This window comes from Micropterus salmoides, unplaced genomic scaffold, assembly GCF_014851395.1.
Source record: "Micropterus salmoides isolate LMB-PRFRI ecotype aquatic unplaced genomic scaffold, ASM1485139v1 Ms_hic_scaffold_21, whole genome shotgun sequence".
In the NCBI taxonomy this organism is placed as follows: domain Eukaryota; kingdom Metazoa; phylum Chordata; class Actinopteri; order Centrarchiformes; family Centrarchidae; genus Micropterus; species Micropterus salmoides.
Genome location: NW_024041262.1, coordinates 1,592,544 through 1,607,550, shown reverse-complemented (window position 1 = coordinate 1,607,550; position 15,007 = coordinate 1,592,544). Strand labels below are relative to the sequence as shown.

Here is a 15,007-nt window from a genome sequence, read left to right as displayed (position 1 = left end):
CTGTGGTGGATTAGCTGCCGCATACATAGAACTGTTTTGGGGTTTTATTTTCTTCTTTTTTTTTTTTTCAAGAAAGCATGAACTTGTCCGATGTTGTCCAGCTGTAAACATTTGATTGTACAGTTAGGGCACATCTGGAATGTACAGGACCGTTGTGTGTTATAATTATTTTCTACTCTCAACGCAATTAACAACTAATTGGCCGGAAATTGTATAGAAAACGTTATAGCTCGTAATGTGATGTAACATGGCATTCACGTTAAGTTAGCTTGCTAACTAGCTAACTAATTGAGTCTTCATCAGCCAAAGTGCCAACTTTGCATGCCTCCCAGGCCTAAAAAGGTCTGCTTTGCAAATTCTGCAGTTCACAACCTTTTTGGCTGAGTGAAGAGTCAAATGTTCCCACACAGGTTTTAGGTTGTGATGGTGTTAATATCATCGCTAATGTTATGTTGTTTTACTGTTCACATCAATTCACTCCATTAAGCGGACGGTGTTGCTATGTCCTGATGACGTCATGAACAAATCGGTTATTAAATTTGTTGGCAAGTTAATGGATTTTTGTTGACTACGTCAAATATTTGTTGCACCCCTATTGTCCTTAGTCATTGCTTTTCGCTATTGTGGATCCAAGGCTGCTGCTTGGATCGCTGAATACTGCTCCATGCATCTCTCTATCATTAGATAGAGCGTGTTCCATCTGGTCTTGACATCAAGGATGAGTGAGTGGTGCGGAAGGCCTGAAACAACAACGAACAATATACATTTTTAATAATTACCACACACTTGACTATTAAATTAAATAGTTACGATGATGGGAATTTCAAAATAATACTTGGAGTGAACTGGCTTCTTACCAAAGATCTGCTGCTTTTCCTTCGAGACCGTTTTGGACATAGAGGACCTCTTGAACCACACAACCCTGCTCTGATACGGGCTGCCCATTTATCAGTGTCATTTTGTGTATTTTCTGTGCTGCCAGATACAATGTGTGCGGAAGCATTAAATTTTTTAGGACGTGTAGCCTCTTTATGGCAACATCCATATTGCCAGCATACAGGTGCTGGTCATATAATTAGAATATCATCAAAAAGTTGATTCATTTCAGTAATTCCATTCAAAAAGTGAAACTTGTATAATGTATACATTCATTCCACACAGACTCATATATTTTCAGTGTTCATTCCTTTTAATTTTGATGATTATAACTGATATACTGTGAAAAGGTTCAATATTGAAGACACCTGGTGCCACACTCTAATCAGCTAATTAACTCAAAACACCTGCAAAGGCTTTTAAATGGTCTCTCAGTCTAGTTCTGTAGGCTACACAATCATGGGGAAGACTGCTGACTTGACAGCTGTCCAAAAGACGACCATTGACATCCTGCACAAGGAGGGCAAGACACACAAGGTCATTGCTAAAGCGGCTGGCTGTTCACAGAGCTCTGTGTCCAAGCACATTAATAGAGGCGAAGGGAAGGAAAAGATGTGGTAGAAAAAAGTGTACAAGCAATAGGGATAACTGCACCCTGGAGAGGATTGTGAAACAAAACCCATTCAAAAATGTGGGCGAGATTCACAAAGAGTGGACTGCAGCTGGAGTCAGTGCTTCAAGAACCACCACGCACAGACGTATGCAAGACATGGGTTTCAGCTGTCGCATTCCTTGTGTCAAGCCACTCTTGAACAAGACACAGCGTCAGAAGCGTCTCGCCTGGGCTAAAGACAAAAAGGACTGGACTGCTGCTGAGAGGTCCAAAGTTATGTTCTCTGATGAAAGTAAATTTTGCATTTCCTTTGGAAATCAAGGTCCCAGAGTCTGGAGGAAGAGAGGAGAGGCACAGAATCCACGTTGCTTGAAGTCCAGTGTGAAGTTTCCACAGTCAGTGATGGTTTGGGGTGCCATGTCATCTGCTGGTGTTGGTCCACTGTGTTTTCTGAGGTCCAAGGTCAACGCAACCGTCTACCAGGAAGTTTTAGAGCACTTCATGCTTCCTGCTGCTGACCAACTTTATGGAGATGCAGATTTCATTTTCCAACAGGACTTGGCACCTGCACACAGTGCCAAAGCTACCAGTACCTGGTTTAAGGACCATGGTATCCCTGTTCTTAATTGGCCAGCAAACTCGCCTGACCTTAACCCTAGAGAAAATCTATGGGGTATTGTGAAGAGGCCAGACCCAACAATGCAGAAGAGCTGAAGGCCACTATCAGAGCAACCTGGGCTCTCATAACACCCGAGCAGTGCCACAGACTGATCGACTCCATGCCACGCCGCATTGCTGCAGTATTCAGGCAAAAGGGTCCCCAACTAAGTATTGAGTGCTGTACATGCTCATACTTTTCATGTTCATACTTTTCAGTTGGCCAACATTTCTAAAAATCCTTTTTTTGTATTGGTAAGTATTAAGTAATATTCTAATTCTCGGAGATACTGAATTTGGGATTTTCATTAGTTGTCAGTTTTAATCATCACAATTAAATGAAATAAACATTTGAAATATATCAGTCTGTGTGTAATGAATGAATATAATATCAAAGTTTCACTTTTTGAATGGAATTACTGAAATAAATCAACTTTTTGATGATATTCTAATTATATGACCAGCACCTGTAAACAGTTACACACAGCTACGATCTTGCTCGGCTGTCTCTCAAACCCTTCCAGAATCTCAGAGATCTCCTCTGCCACTACTTTGTCAGTTTGCGATTTGCACACTGGTGTGGAGGACCTTCTGCTTTGCACTGCCCTGGCTTGTGTAGTGCACTGTAACAGTGAGATAGTGATCCTGACAGAGGCTGGTCCATCCATCTGATGTGATGGCCAGCTTTTGCACGTCCTTCAGCTCAGTGATCACGTTGGCCTTTTCTACACCCTACCAGGTAATAATTAATGTGTCACTGAGGTAACTCTTCAGTCATCCTCCCACTAGATGCCTGCGTGAAGGGGCTTTGGAGTGGTTTTGTTTAATTTTAGCTCCAACTTTAACAAAAAGGTTGCAAAATCTTTTAATGAATTATTGAACCACCCATAGATAAACTACCAGCTGGTTAATGGTTACTCTTAATTTGAGGTGGGTAAGGTAGCCAAAATCAAGTACTACGGTAAAAGTGGGATCATAATAACAAAATAATGTACTGAGAAAATTACAAAGTAGTGAGTAGAAACACTGGGCCTTTTATGTAGATGTGACTTGCGTATTTCAGTTACAGATGGTCTTCCTCAGGTAAAGGTAAAGAAGCGAACATACACTTGTATTTATTTGTGATGAAATGACAAGTCATCAGAATCAGAAGAAGCTTTATTGCCAAGTAGTGTTTTACACATACAAGGAATTTGCTTTGGTGTTAAGGTGCTACACGTAGACAGACATACAGCTGACATAAATAGATGTAGAAATATATAAATATGGAATAAACAAATGCAAGTTATATAAGAATAACAGAAGAATAGAGAAAAATAATACAACTGACAATATAAAAAAATAATAATAAAAATAACAATGGAACAACAATTTACAGTTGACAACAAATTAACAACAAATAAGTGCAATGTGCCAGGTTCGTGCATGATATGACATGAAGTGATATTTACACGTGCAGAGACGATTGTATTATTTGAAAGTGGGGAGTGTCAGTAGGGGACCCGGGCCTTGTTAATGAGGCTAGCCGCAGACGGGTAGAAGCTGTTTTTGTGGTGAGAGGTTTTGGTCCTGATGGACCGCAACCTCCTGCCAGAGGGGAGAGTCTGAAACAGTTTGTGTCCGGGGTGGGAGGGGTCAGCTGCAATCTTTCCTGCTCGCCTCAGAGTCCTCAGGGAGTACAGGTCCAGAAGAGAAGGAAGATTGCAGCCAATCACCACCTCTGCAGAGCGAATGAGGCTGCAGCCTGCCCATGTCCCTGGCAGTGGCAGCAGCGTACCAGATGGTGATGGAGGAGGTGAGGATGGACTCAGTGAAGAAGTGCACCATCATTGTCTTTGGCAGGCTGAACTTCTTCAGCTGCTGCAGGAAGTACATCCTCTGCTGGGCCGCCTTGGTGAGGGAGGTGATGTTCAGCTCCCACTTGAGGTCCTGGGAGATGATGGTGCCCAGGAAGCAGAAGGAGTCCACAGTGATGACTGGGGAGTCACACAGGATGATGGAGGAGGGTGGGGCTGGGCTTTTCCTGAAGTCCACGACCACCTCCACTGTCTAAAGAGCGTTGAGCTCCAGACTGTTCTGGCTGCACCAGGTCACCAGATGGTCCATCTCCCACCTGTAGGCGGACTCATCCCCACCCAATGAGCCCAATGAGGGTGGTGTCATCCGCAAACTTCAGGAGCTTGACAGACTGGTGACTGGAGGTGCAGCTGTTGGTGTACAGGGAGAAGAGAAGGGGGGAAAGAACGCAGCCTTGAGGGGAACCGGTGCTGATGGTCCTGGAGTCAGAGACATATTTTCCCATCTTGACGTGCTGCTTCCTGTCTGTCAGGAAGTCAGTGATCCACCTGCAGGAGGAGTCAAGCACGTTCAGCTGAGAGAGCTTGTCCTGCAGCAGGGCCAGGATGATGGTGTTGAAAGCAGAGCTGAAGTCCGCAAACAGGATCCTGGCGTAGGTTCCTGGGGAGTCCAGGTGCTGGAGGATGTAGTGAAGGGCCATGTTTACTAGCTGGGCTGGGGCGATATGTCGACGTAATCGATAACGTAAATATGTCGACTCATCCGGTGTGGGATTATCCCGGACAAGCTCCAGCTACAAGACCACGCCTTTGACCATCGAGTATTCCAGACAGACACTCAACAACGTGCTGCTCCGTGAGCTCTGTGAACTGGAAACAGCTTCACTGCAGCACAGCTGCTGTCCACGAACACGTGAAACGAAAGTATCCCGCAGCACTTTGTCTAGATGGCAGCACTGCAAATCGTGTTTCCTTTCTGTCGCCACACAAGCACGGCACATAATCAGCATGAGGACACATAGTATTTCTTCATTGCCTTCATGTTAAAAGTAATTTCTGCTGCTGTCATGGTAACATAACGTTACACCGCAAGTCATGTAACGATTGGCTGTTTCATATTTTCTGTTTCTTTAACAGCCACGTATGAGCGAGAAAACGGCTGAATCTAATTACAGACAATCTGTGACTGTCTGGACAGTCTGAGTCCTTTCAGGTGTTCACTGATGCAGAAATACATTTTATTATCATACTGCATTACTCAATATTGAAATGAATCCATATCAGAAACATTTAAAGTTTGAAGTAAAGTAATGTCTGTTATTGTTATTATCACAACAGATCAGTGAGGTGGAAATTTGATTCATTATTCTAATGTGCTTCATCAGGATGATTGAATAAAATATAGATTTATTGATTAGACATGTTTTTGATATTTATTTTTGATAAATTGGTATGTTAATCGAGTAATAGGCAACTTTTCTTTCTTTAGAATAAACAAAATTAGTCGTTAGATTAATCGACTAATCGAAAAAATAATCGTTAGATTTAATAGACTTAAAAAATAATCGATATGTACAGCCCTAATGTTTACTGCTATCATCTACAGACCTGTTGGCTCTGTAGGCGAACTGCAGGGATGTGGATCTGGGATGGATTTAAGGTGGGACAACACAAGGTGCTCAAAGGACTTCATAACCACAGAGGTCAGGGCGACGGGTCTGTAGACGTTTAGTCCTGTGGTCCTTGGTTTCTTGGGGACAGGGATGATGGTGGAGGCTTTGAAGCAGGCTGGCACATGGCATGTCTCCAGTGGGGTGTTAAAAATGTCTGTGAACACCGGAGACAGCTGATCAGCACAGTGCTTCAGGGTGGATGAAGACACAGTCCGGCCCCGCAGCTTTGCAGGGTTTCTACCTCCTGAACAGTCGGTTGACGTCCCTCTCTAGGATGGTAAGAGAGGGGGAGGAGGTGGGGATGAGATGGTGGACTGTGGCCGATCAGTGGTGTGACTGGGGATGGTGTCAGGTCTGTCCCATTGTTTTTCAAAGTGACAGTAAAACTGGTTCAACTCGTTGGCAAGGGGTGAGTCGTTCATGGAGTGGGGATTTAGGTTTGTAGCTGGTGATCTGTCTGAATCCTTGCCAGACAGAGGCAGAGTCATTATTTGAGAACTGGCGTTGTAGTCTCTCTGCATACAGCTGTTTAACATCTCGCACCGCCTTGCTAAACCTGTACTTCGACTCCTTAAACCTGGCCCGGTCTCCACTTCTAAACGCCTCTTCCTTTTCCAACCTCAGCTGTCTGAGCTTAGCTGTGAACCAGGGTTTGTCATTTCCTAATCTCCTGATTAGATAACCTGCCACATTGACACTAAGTCTGAATCTCTCAAGTGTGATTACAAACTACTACATTAATTTTATAGTCTAAGTAAAGATTGTTTAAAAGTATACATTATTTTCTTGTTGTCTCCTATAATAAATAATGATTTAGCAAACAAATCAGTTTAGGAGATAATTCTGTAATGTTTCAGAATGTGTTGCCTAATAAATACAGGTGTGTTCACTTCATTTTTACCTCAGGAAGATCATCTGTTGTTGGAACATTATATCAGTCACATTCACATGAAAAGTAGTTTGTTTTTTGTGTGTATGGTGGCACACCACTCATACACTGTTTTGCTTGAATATTTACATTATGGCAGAAAGCAGAGTAGTAGTTTTGAAGCATGATATACTGTGCATAGCTGTTTATTATTAAACATATTAGCACAACATATGCTCTCCGTCAGCTCAGTGTAAGCACGGTTCTCTGATGTGCTGACTTCCCAACAGGAGCCCGCTCCACTGTGAACTAAATTTTCATCTGTAAATATTAGCTGCTAGTACTATTTCAGAGCCATACTACCATGCTTTAGCTTCAGCCATTATTCTGAGTAGAGTCATGTGGATGCTTTACTGCAGTAAAATAACAAAACACAAGGGACCTGACCTCACCTGGGACCAGCTGACCACCTACTCTTAACAGATCATGAATTAATTAAATGGTAAATAATAGTACTGGGCAACAATTAAAAATATTAATTGCATGATTTTATTCTATATTCTGAGTTTTTTCTGTAGTTTTATTTGTTGTTTTCAGTTGACTTTGCCCAATTATGTATAATGTCCTTGTTGATATTGGTAAAGTACATTGTATAACATTTTTCCAATGAACCTCATTCATAAAAGTGGGACATCTGTCTATGCTCTTGTCCCCACAGGAGTGACACCATGTTGGATGCAGATGGAGACTTTGACCTGGACGACACAATGGACGTTGCCCGCCATGTGGAGGAGCTGCTGCGCAGGCCTATGGCAAACCAGTGGAGCAGCCAGCAGTCCTGAACCCGAGCCTGCAGTACCCCTTCAGGTTTTCTCCTTCTTATCCAACAGAAACACCTTAACCTGTAATTTCTACCGGACTGCAACAACAGAAAAACATTTCCTGTCTTTGTCGATTACTCTGTCAGATCCACATTACAACTGACTGTTCATCTTCAGTTTTAGCTGCCCAATGGAGTTTTGGAAGAGAACATGTCTGGTAATGAATAACCTTCTGCTTGCACAAGTGTCTGTGTAGAGAAAGTAAACCTACCATCAAGAGTCAATGTTACTGGCATTTGACAGAGGCCGCTGTTATTCTCCCACTTATCCTCTCCCACTTTCTCAGGGCTGTCTTATGGAGCTGATTTTGGTCAATGGGATTTTTATACAAAACTGAGTCACTGCGTTAGTTTTTATGTGCTATCATGTGTTTGATGAGCTTTTAGCTGGCACTGGCAGACTTTCACATAAAATTCACAGTAAACAAGCTAGCTTCTCTTATTTTTTAAAAGGGTGTTTTCCAGTTTACACAATTAACATTGGTTAATGTGACTAAATCAAAATAATAACTTTTTTTTTTTTAATCTAGAAAATTCTTATATAAAAACAAGACTTATAGTAAGACTATGTAACCTTTGTGGAACATCAGCCACTGTGACCATAAGTAGTATTTGCAGGACGATGGCAAATTTTCCTTTATTTCCTTGAGTCAGTTTCTTTCTAAAGGCGTCCACATTAGGCGACCTGACAGAGAGGGTGGAATGGGACAACAAGCAGCAGCAACAAACATGTCTGCAAGTCAAGTACATTGGAGCTGTCAAGAAGTGCACAAACGTGCCAGCAAAGGCAGGAAAGAACAAGATTGCTAAGTAAACATGGATGTAAACAGTTTGCCAGTACCAGTCACCAAGTGATACCGATACCAATAGTGCTTCATTCGATACCTTGCTTGAAATTCCACTTGTTGAAGTCATAGTAGTTGATAAACAAGCAAGGTGGTTTACAATATTGGGAAATGTGTCAGATTGCTCCTCATCCTAATTAGGTTATCCTCAGAGGAAGGACGACAGCTTGGGTTTGAATCATCACATGATTTGTGGAAAACAAATTTAAGTTAAATCTTTCATATGTATGTTGAAATTCAACAACAGAATTATTTTGTTAACTTTAGATCGATAAACTGTTTGAAAGATCTCCACGAGAGCTTTTTCCCTTAGTGGTGAGTCGCAAACCTCCTCTAAAAAAGACGACAGTAAGAAGTAAAAAATTTCTAAGGAGTCTACTACACTAAAGAGTCAAACAGAGGAGAGTCTGCACATCCAGCCGACCACACCAACTACATCTGATATTAGCTGCAGCCGGAGGCTCCGTGAGTAAAATCAGCTGGTTTCTGCTGCGCCACAGAAGCGTTTAATTGATATGATGGAACGCAGCGATTGATCAGTGACAAGTGTAGTGAATAGCAAATAAAAATGTACAGAGTAAATGATACGAGAAGATGAAACCATCGGAAAGCCAAGCTTGTGGTGATAAACTTGCCTGAGACCACAGCTGAAGGTGAGCGGCTGTTAAAATCACGCATGGACTTACAAGCAGCTGCAGGCACATGAGGGGGAAAAAAAGAGGCATGCGCTTTTCTTTCTTTCAGGTGTGTTGCTTACGTATTTGGCTGCAAGCAAAACCATACAAATAGTCTTTTTTTTGCCACGATCTGTTTTAAAAAACATATCGAATGAAGTACTGGTTTCTCGATACTGGGCTGTTTGACTATTTCGGTATCGAGTAGCGATACCTTTAAGGTATCGCTAGTGATGCTGTATATTGTTTTAGTGGTCTGAATTCTTTCCTCAGCAGTTAGAGAGTTGAACTTTGGGTGAACTGTAAAATCACAAAGCTAAAACCACTTTCTCTAATTAAAACGCTGACACGGCAATCAGCTGAGTTAAAAACCCACAGCAAGTTGTGATTTAGCTGGATCCGTTCTAAACCACAGCTAATCTAGTCAGTGACACAGCAGCAGACTTGGAGTATTTACTTTTGTGATAAAACTACCAACATGTTTTCTGTAACATGCTAACACATAGTGAACTGGAACAACAGCACACTTGGAGATGACTGCTCATACTAGACCAGGTAACACTGTAGCAGCACAGCTCCTGATTGGGTTAAACAGAACAAGGGTGAGTTTATTACTTATCAATTTAACTTTTTGTAAGTGGCTGATTTGTTTTATTTCTTCTCTCAAAGGTTACATAGTCTGTGTTTAAGTACTCAAATCTTTATTTTAAATCTAACTGCTGCTGTTTGGTGCTTTTTTGTATGACATTGTTTCTTAATTGCTTCTATTACAGCCATTCTCTGACAGTCTTTGCCTCACAGCAAAATGTTCAAGTTGTTTTAGGTGCTATAATTTGGTCAATATCTGCTTATTGATATTAACACTCTTAAAATTTTATCAGAGTTTTATATACAAATGTTTGTACAATATGATAATTTTAACTGATATTTGGTCATTACTGAAACTTTACATTGTGGCCTAATATCCATGAGAACCTGAAATGCATCCTTGGGGTTTACCAGCCTAATCAAATTAGGCTTTAACGTGAAGAGCAGTAAATAAAGTGATCACTTACCAATGTCAGGTCAGTTAAATGTTACTGTGCCTGAATTTACTAAATACAGATGTTGTAGTCTGTGATCAGTGAATGCTCCGTGAATGTTTGTTCAAAATTTTAGAGGTTTGTTTGGGTCATTTAAATAAGCCTGGAAATATGGAAAGGAATCCCTGACAGTAACCAGTTAGTCTAATTGTTAACTCTAACTGGCATTTGTTTACCCCAAGTACTTAAGAAGTGCTGGTTCACTGTGGTGTTTCACTTTCATTAAGTCTCAGAAAAAACAGTTTCAATAAAGACAATAGCCAAAATATCCTGACTCTAATATAGATCTAGCTCCAAAAACTCTGGAAACTGCATGTTTCATAATGCAACTCAGTTGCATGTCCATCCCAGGCACACCCATGTCTGTGAAACTCCACACATTGCGTCTGTTATAAATGTAGTTTCCAAACCCAAACCAAGTTTACGGAAGTCCCCTGAGATATTTTCTCAGAGGTAGCAGGTCTCACAGGCTGCACAGAACCTGTGGGGTGGAAATGTTAGAAATACTGATGTGGAAATGTATGCACACAGATTGCTAAACCAAGAGAACAGATAAGACATGTTGGGAAATTATAGTTGAAGGGATGCACAGTCAAGATGCATGTATTGCAACAATAAGACTTCTGACCATATGAAGGAAATGGGTGCAGGGTCAGGTAGTGTATAGGCAGTGTCATCTGTAATTCATACCCACTAAATAATAGTATAAATTTTATTCCAGAAGAACAGACCTTTTCATTTAACTAAACATTAACATTACTGAACATATTAGGGTTTATCAGTCCATGTGTATTTATCCGCTCACTCATTGTAACAAGATGTGGCCATGGATTTCCACACCAGTATTGTTTCTACACCAGTATTGTTTCCGCACCAGTATTGTTTCTGCTAGATGAGCACCTCCATGAGGCTGAGACGTCATCCCAAAACTCACTGCCATCAGAGTAATGTTTCTAAACGGAGGATATCTTGTTTTGGAACCCAGGGGCAGTGTTTGCAGGACTTCACTGTACCTCCTAAGATCCTTCATCAGGATTTAACAGAAGTGCTCCTCTCATGCACTGTATTAACTGCCTGGCACTTAATTTCTGTCAAAACCCAACGTGAGCTGGACATTTAGCCTTTGCCAGTCTAAACTTGACTAAAACTAAAAAACTATTCATTTTTAATAGAATATTTCAATACAATCTTGTGCAGTCAAACCACAGACCCAGTGGATACACAAAAGTGCTAACCGGCTCAACCAGAAAGGACAAACTTAGTTGTGCATGTTGCTGTCAATTCTAGCATCATGTGTTGCTTTGTCGAAGTTGGACTGTGGCAGTAACCGTGAATGACTATTACATGTTCATAGATAATCTTAAACATATTCCATGTATGAAATTGTGTTGGCAAAATGGAACCTTAAGTGCTTTGTATGGTCCTTAAGTGCTTTGTACGGTCTTGCAAGCTAAGCTTAGATTCCTTTAGAATGCTCAAACCTCAAACTTCATCATACTACTTTCAGTGTACGTTCAGCACTGCTTCTGAAACGGTTCTGCTCTACATAGAAAGCTTTTTCTAGATTCTCAGTTAGCCTGAAATAACACTCAGTAAATGGTTCTTTTGTGTGGCGATACAGAGGCTCTGTAGATCTGATTGTTAAAGAACAGCACTTTTGATGCAGGATATTTTAAAGCCATTGTCACTAACACTGCACTACTACCAGCCTCAACCAAGGAATGTCTAGTCCTTTCCGAAAACACAACTCACTTAGCATGAAAGTTAACACAGTAAACCTCAGGAAAACTCACTGTGAAATAAAGATAGATGAGTCTATATCAACCAAATAATACCTGATGACTCGAGTGTAGATGGGATTCTTTTCTAACTCTCGTGCCACTTTTGCCTCTTATGCTTATTGTTATATTGTTATTGAAAAACCAAAACACAAACTTTTGTTCTAAATTAGCTAAAGTGATCAAGCACTTTGATGCTCACACCAGCAGTTATTGGATGTTATTGCTAATGCAGCACCTCTCCTGTTTGTCTTACAATCAACTTATTGTATGTTTGTCTTTAGTGTAAATCAGTTTTCTAGCTCGCTGCTGCCATGTGTTTGCTACCTTTTGTACAGTTTGTGGCTTGTTGGGGAATTTCTTATTATCTTCCATATTGTGCTACATTTTGCTGTAAGGTTGATATTGGACATAAAAATAAAGGTTTTTCTAATTAATCATATTCTGTTGTTGTGGTTTATACACATTATGTATTGTTGAGTCTCATGTGATGTTTATTTCACAGAGGGCATCACCTTGCAAATATATTTTTACGCCTGCTTGAGAAGAAGTCGTCCGTAGTGATGAGATATAACTCATTACATTTACTCGAGTACTGTAGCCAAGTTAAAAATAATATAGGTACTTTCACTCTAGCTGCTCATGACACTGTAATGTAAGACATACAAAAATTCTGTGAAATCAACTAGTCTTTGTTTTGTTTGTTTCAGTTTCAAGTTGATCCAAATAAAAATGTAGTTTTAATTTTTGGCCTATTTCAGAACGTAACTTGGTGTTTTATAGCTCTGATCAGCATTATCCTAGGCTTCCCAGCATTTATTGTTGTAGTTAAAAGTCTTCGCACTAGAAGAAGACCCTTAAGGACCTTTTGGGGTTCCTCACCATTTCCACTGTGAGGGAAACTTTTCAGTTCAAAACGGTTCCTTAAGGAACCCCACAAAAGGAACCACTGTGGAGTAAAGGGTATGATTCTGAACTCATTAATATGATAATTTTTATTAGGCCTGTTATTATCATTATTGATATTAATATGTTAAGTTCTTGGATACATTTTACAGGTTTAACCTAAAGTGCCGCGTAAAAAATTTGATTTCTCTTTGTGGTTCCTGATGATACAGTCACCAACACTGGCAACGAGTTGGGCTACCTATCACTCTGTGTGACTTCATATTTACTCCTCTTGGTTCGTTGGTTAAAAGTCAATATGAACTGGACCAGAACTAAAATGCAACAGATGAACCGAACTACAGGTGTGAAAGCAGCTTGCAGCTTGTCTGCTCTATTTGTACCAAGCGGGAAGCTTGCGGTCTGAGACGGGAAGCCAATGCGGAAGTCCCTTAAACCTGCATTCTATTGAACAGCCAGCAGGGGGTGACTTCTTGTTGCAAAAAGAAGTCCGGTTCCATTAGAAATAATGGTAAAATGACCCTACTTCTCAGCTGATTTATTACCCCAGTAAACACTTTCCTAATGGGTTTATGGTCTCAGTCTCTAGTTTCAGGTCTTCTTCAACACGGCATGATGTTCATTTAGTAAATTATGGTCCCATTTAGAGGAAAATAGACCATAAAGCAGAGTATGCTTCAGGGCGGGATTATCTGTGATTGACGAGTCGTGACCATGGTGACCTGTCAATCAGGCTAGAGTGACTCGTACCCACGGCTCTGTGTAAATTTAACCAGCCCTGTTGAAAAAGCGTATTAGGAGTTGGCTGTTCACTTTCTCTGGTGAGTACATTTAGTTTTAAGACTGTTCTCTAGACAAACTTATCAGCCCTGTTAAAATGACAGTTAACTCGAATTACAGATGCACCTAGCTAAGCAAGCTAGCTAGCTCCACACACGGCCGTTAGCTCCACAGTCTTGTGATAATCTGGTCACGTCCAGTGCTGCTGGTTGCAGAAAATCAACATGGCGGCGCCCTATTGGCCAAACTCAAGGCTTCAAAATGGCAGTCCACAAACCAACGGGTGACGTCACCATGACTACGTCCACTCATAGGTGTCATTTACACTTGGGACGCTGTGGACATGTGCCCACCACATTTTGAAATGGTTGATTTTTGTCTTCATTAGTTTTTGAAAGCATTTAAAAAATGTTTTTGAAAAATAGCACCAACAACTAACAAATGAAAATGCTTTGAGATTATTTGAGTTTATTTGCACAATAAGAAAACATGCAATACTTATTATATGTAGAAGAAACAAATGTGCGTTGTCCAAAAAAAAAAACAAGCTGCTGATTACTGCATTATATTGTTATATTTTTATATTTATGAATTGTCTCCTGCCAGCTGAATCTTTTCTTTGGCATTTCTACCGTATATTGGAGCAGAAAATGTCTGAAAAATGCAGGAAATTAAGTGTTTAATGCTCCAATTTTTTCCAAATACTTCAGCATTTCCTATTTCTTCAACATATTAAAAATCTTCTCGTCTTGTTCTCATGCATCGTCACATCTCGTGACCCAAAGTGTATCATCACACCCCTAATCTAAGACCTCATGTCACCACCACTTTTCAACACAAAGTGGCGCCCTTGCGTCCACTTATATACAGTGTATGCTTTGTACCCAGCTGTTGCTGAAAAAAGGTGCAGACTGTATAAGAGCCCACTAGAGGTCCTTGTCCCTCTGCAATGAGCCATCACTGCTTTTCTGAAAGATATGCAAAGGAATATCAGGAGATGACAATAAAACAAGCCCTTGGTTTTACGGCACCCGGCAGGCTGGTGTTCACACAAAGCTGATGGGTCACAGAGTTTGGTGCAACAAAGCCACAGCTAAAAACAAACAACAAAAAACAAGTTCAAATGTAGCCACATCACCAACCAATTTGAAACGACACATTGAGTTGAAGCAGCCGAGCAGTCTTGGGAAATATGTGCAAGTGAATGATGATCACAAGAAATAATTAACAAAGGGTGAGACCACAAGCCAACATTTTGTAAAGGACAAAACGGAAGAAATGAATGTGAACTGTGACATTAGTTAAACATTCTAAATTGTGAAGTTTTATTCTCTGTGAACTGAACTTTGGGTTTGCGATTGTGAAGTCATGGAGTGAACTTCTATATCACTGCAGCAAGATGAGAGGATCAATAGTCTGACTTGAGATCATGTTTACAGAAAAAATACAGTTGCATTTCCTTTTTGTTTGTCTGCTATTATTATGGAAAACACAATAACCAATTTAATGATAATAGTTGCTACCATTCTATAACTCTATAATTCAGAACATTTATTGAATCACCACCCTCTGATTTGCT

The 15,007-nt window shown here is 40.6% G+C and overlaps 1 protein-coding gene across 1 annotated transcript in view; it reads left to right on the top strand.

Moving 5' to 3' along the window:
- The window catches only part of LOC119916364 (signal transducer and activator of transcription 5B-like), a 47,099-nt gene extending 34,915 nt beyond the window's left edge, over positions 1 to 12,184 (top strand). The window contains exon 19 of the mRNA XM_038736353.1: positions 7,202 to 12,184. Coding sequence (XP_038592281.1) covers positions 7,202 to 7,325 — 124 coding nt within the window. The 3' untranslated portion in view covers positions 7,326 to 12,184. The remainder of the gene's footprint in view (positions 1 to 7,201) is intronic.
- The last annotated feature ends 2,823 nt before the right edge of the window (positions 12,185 to 15,007 follow it).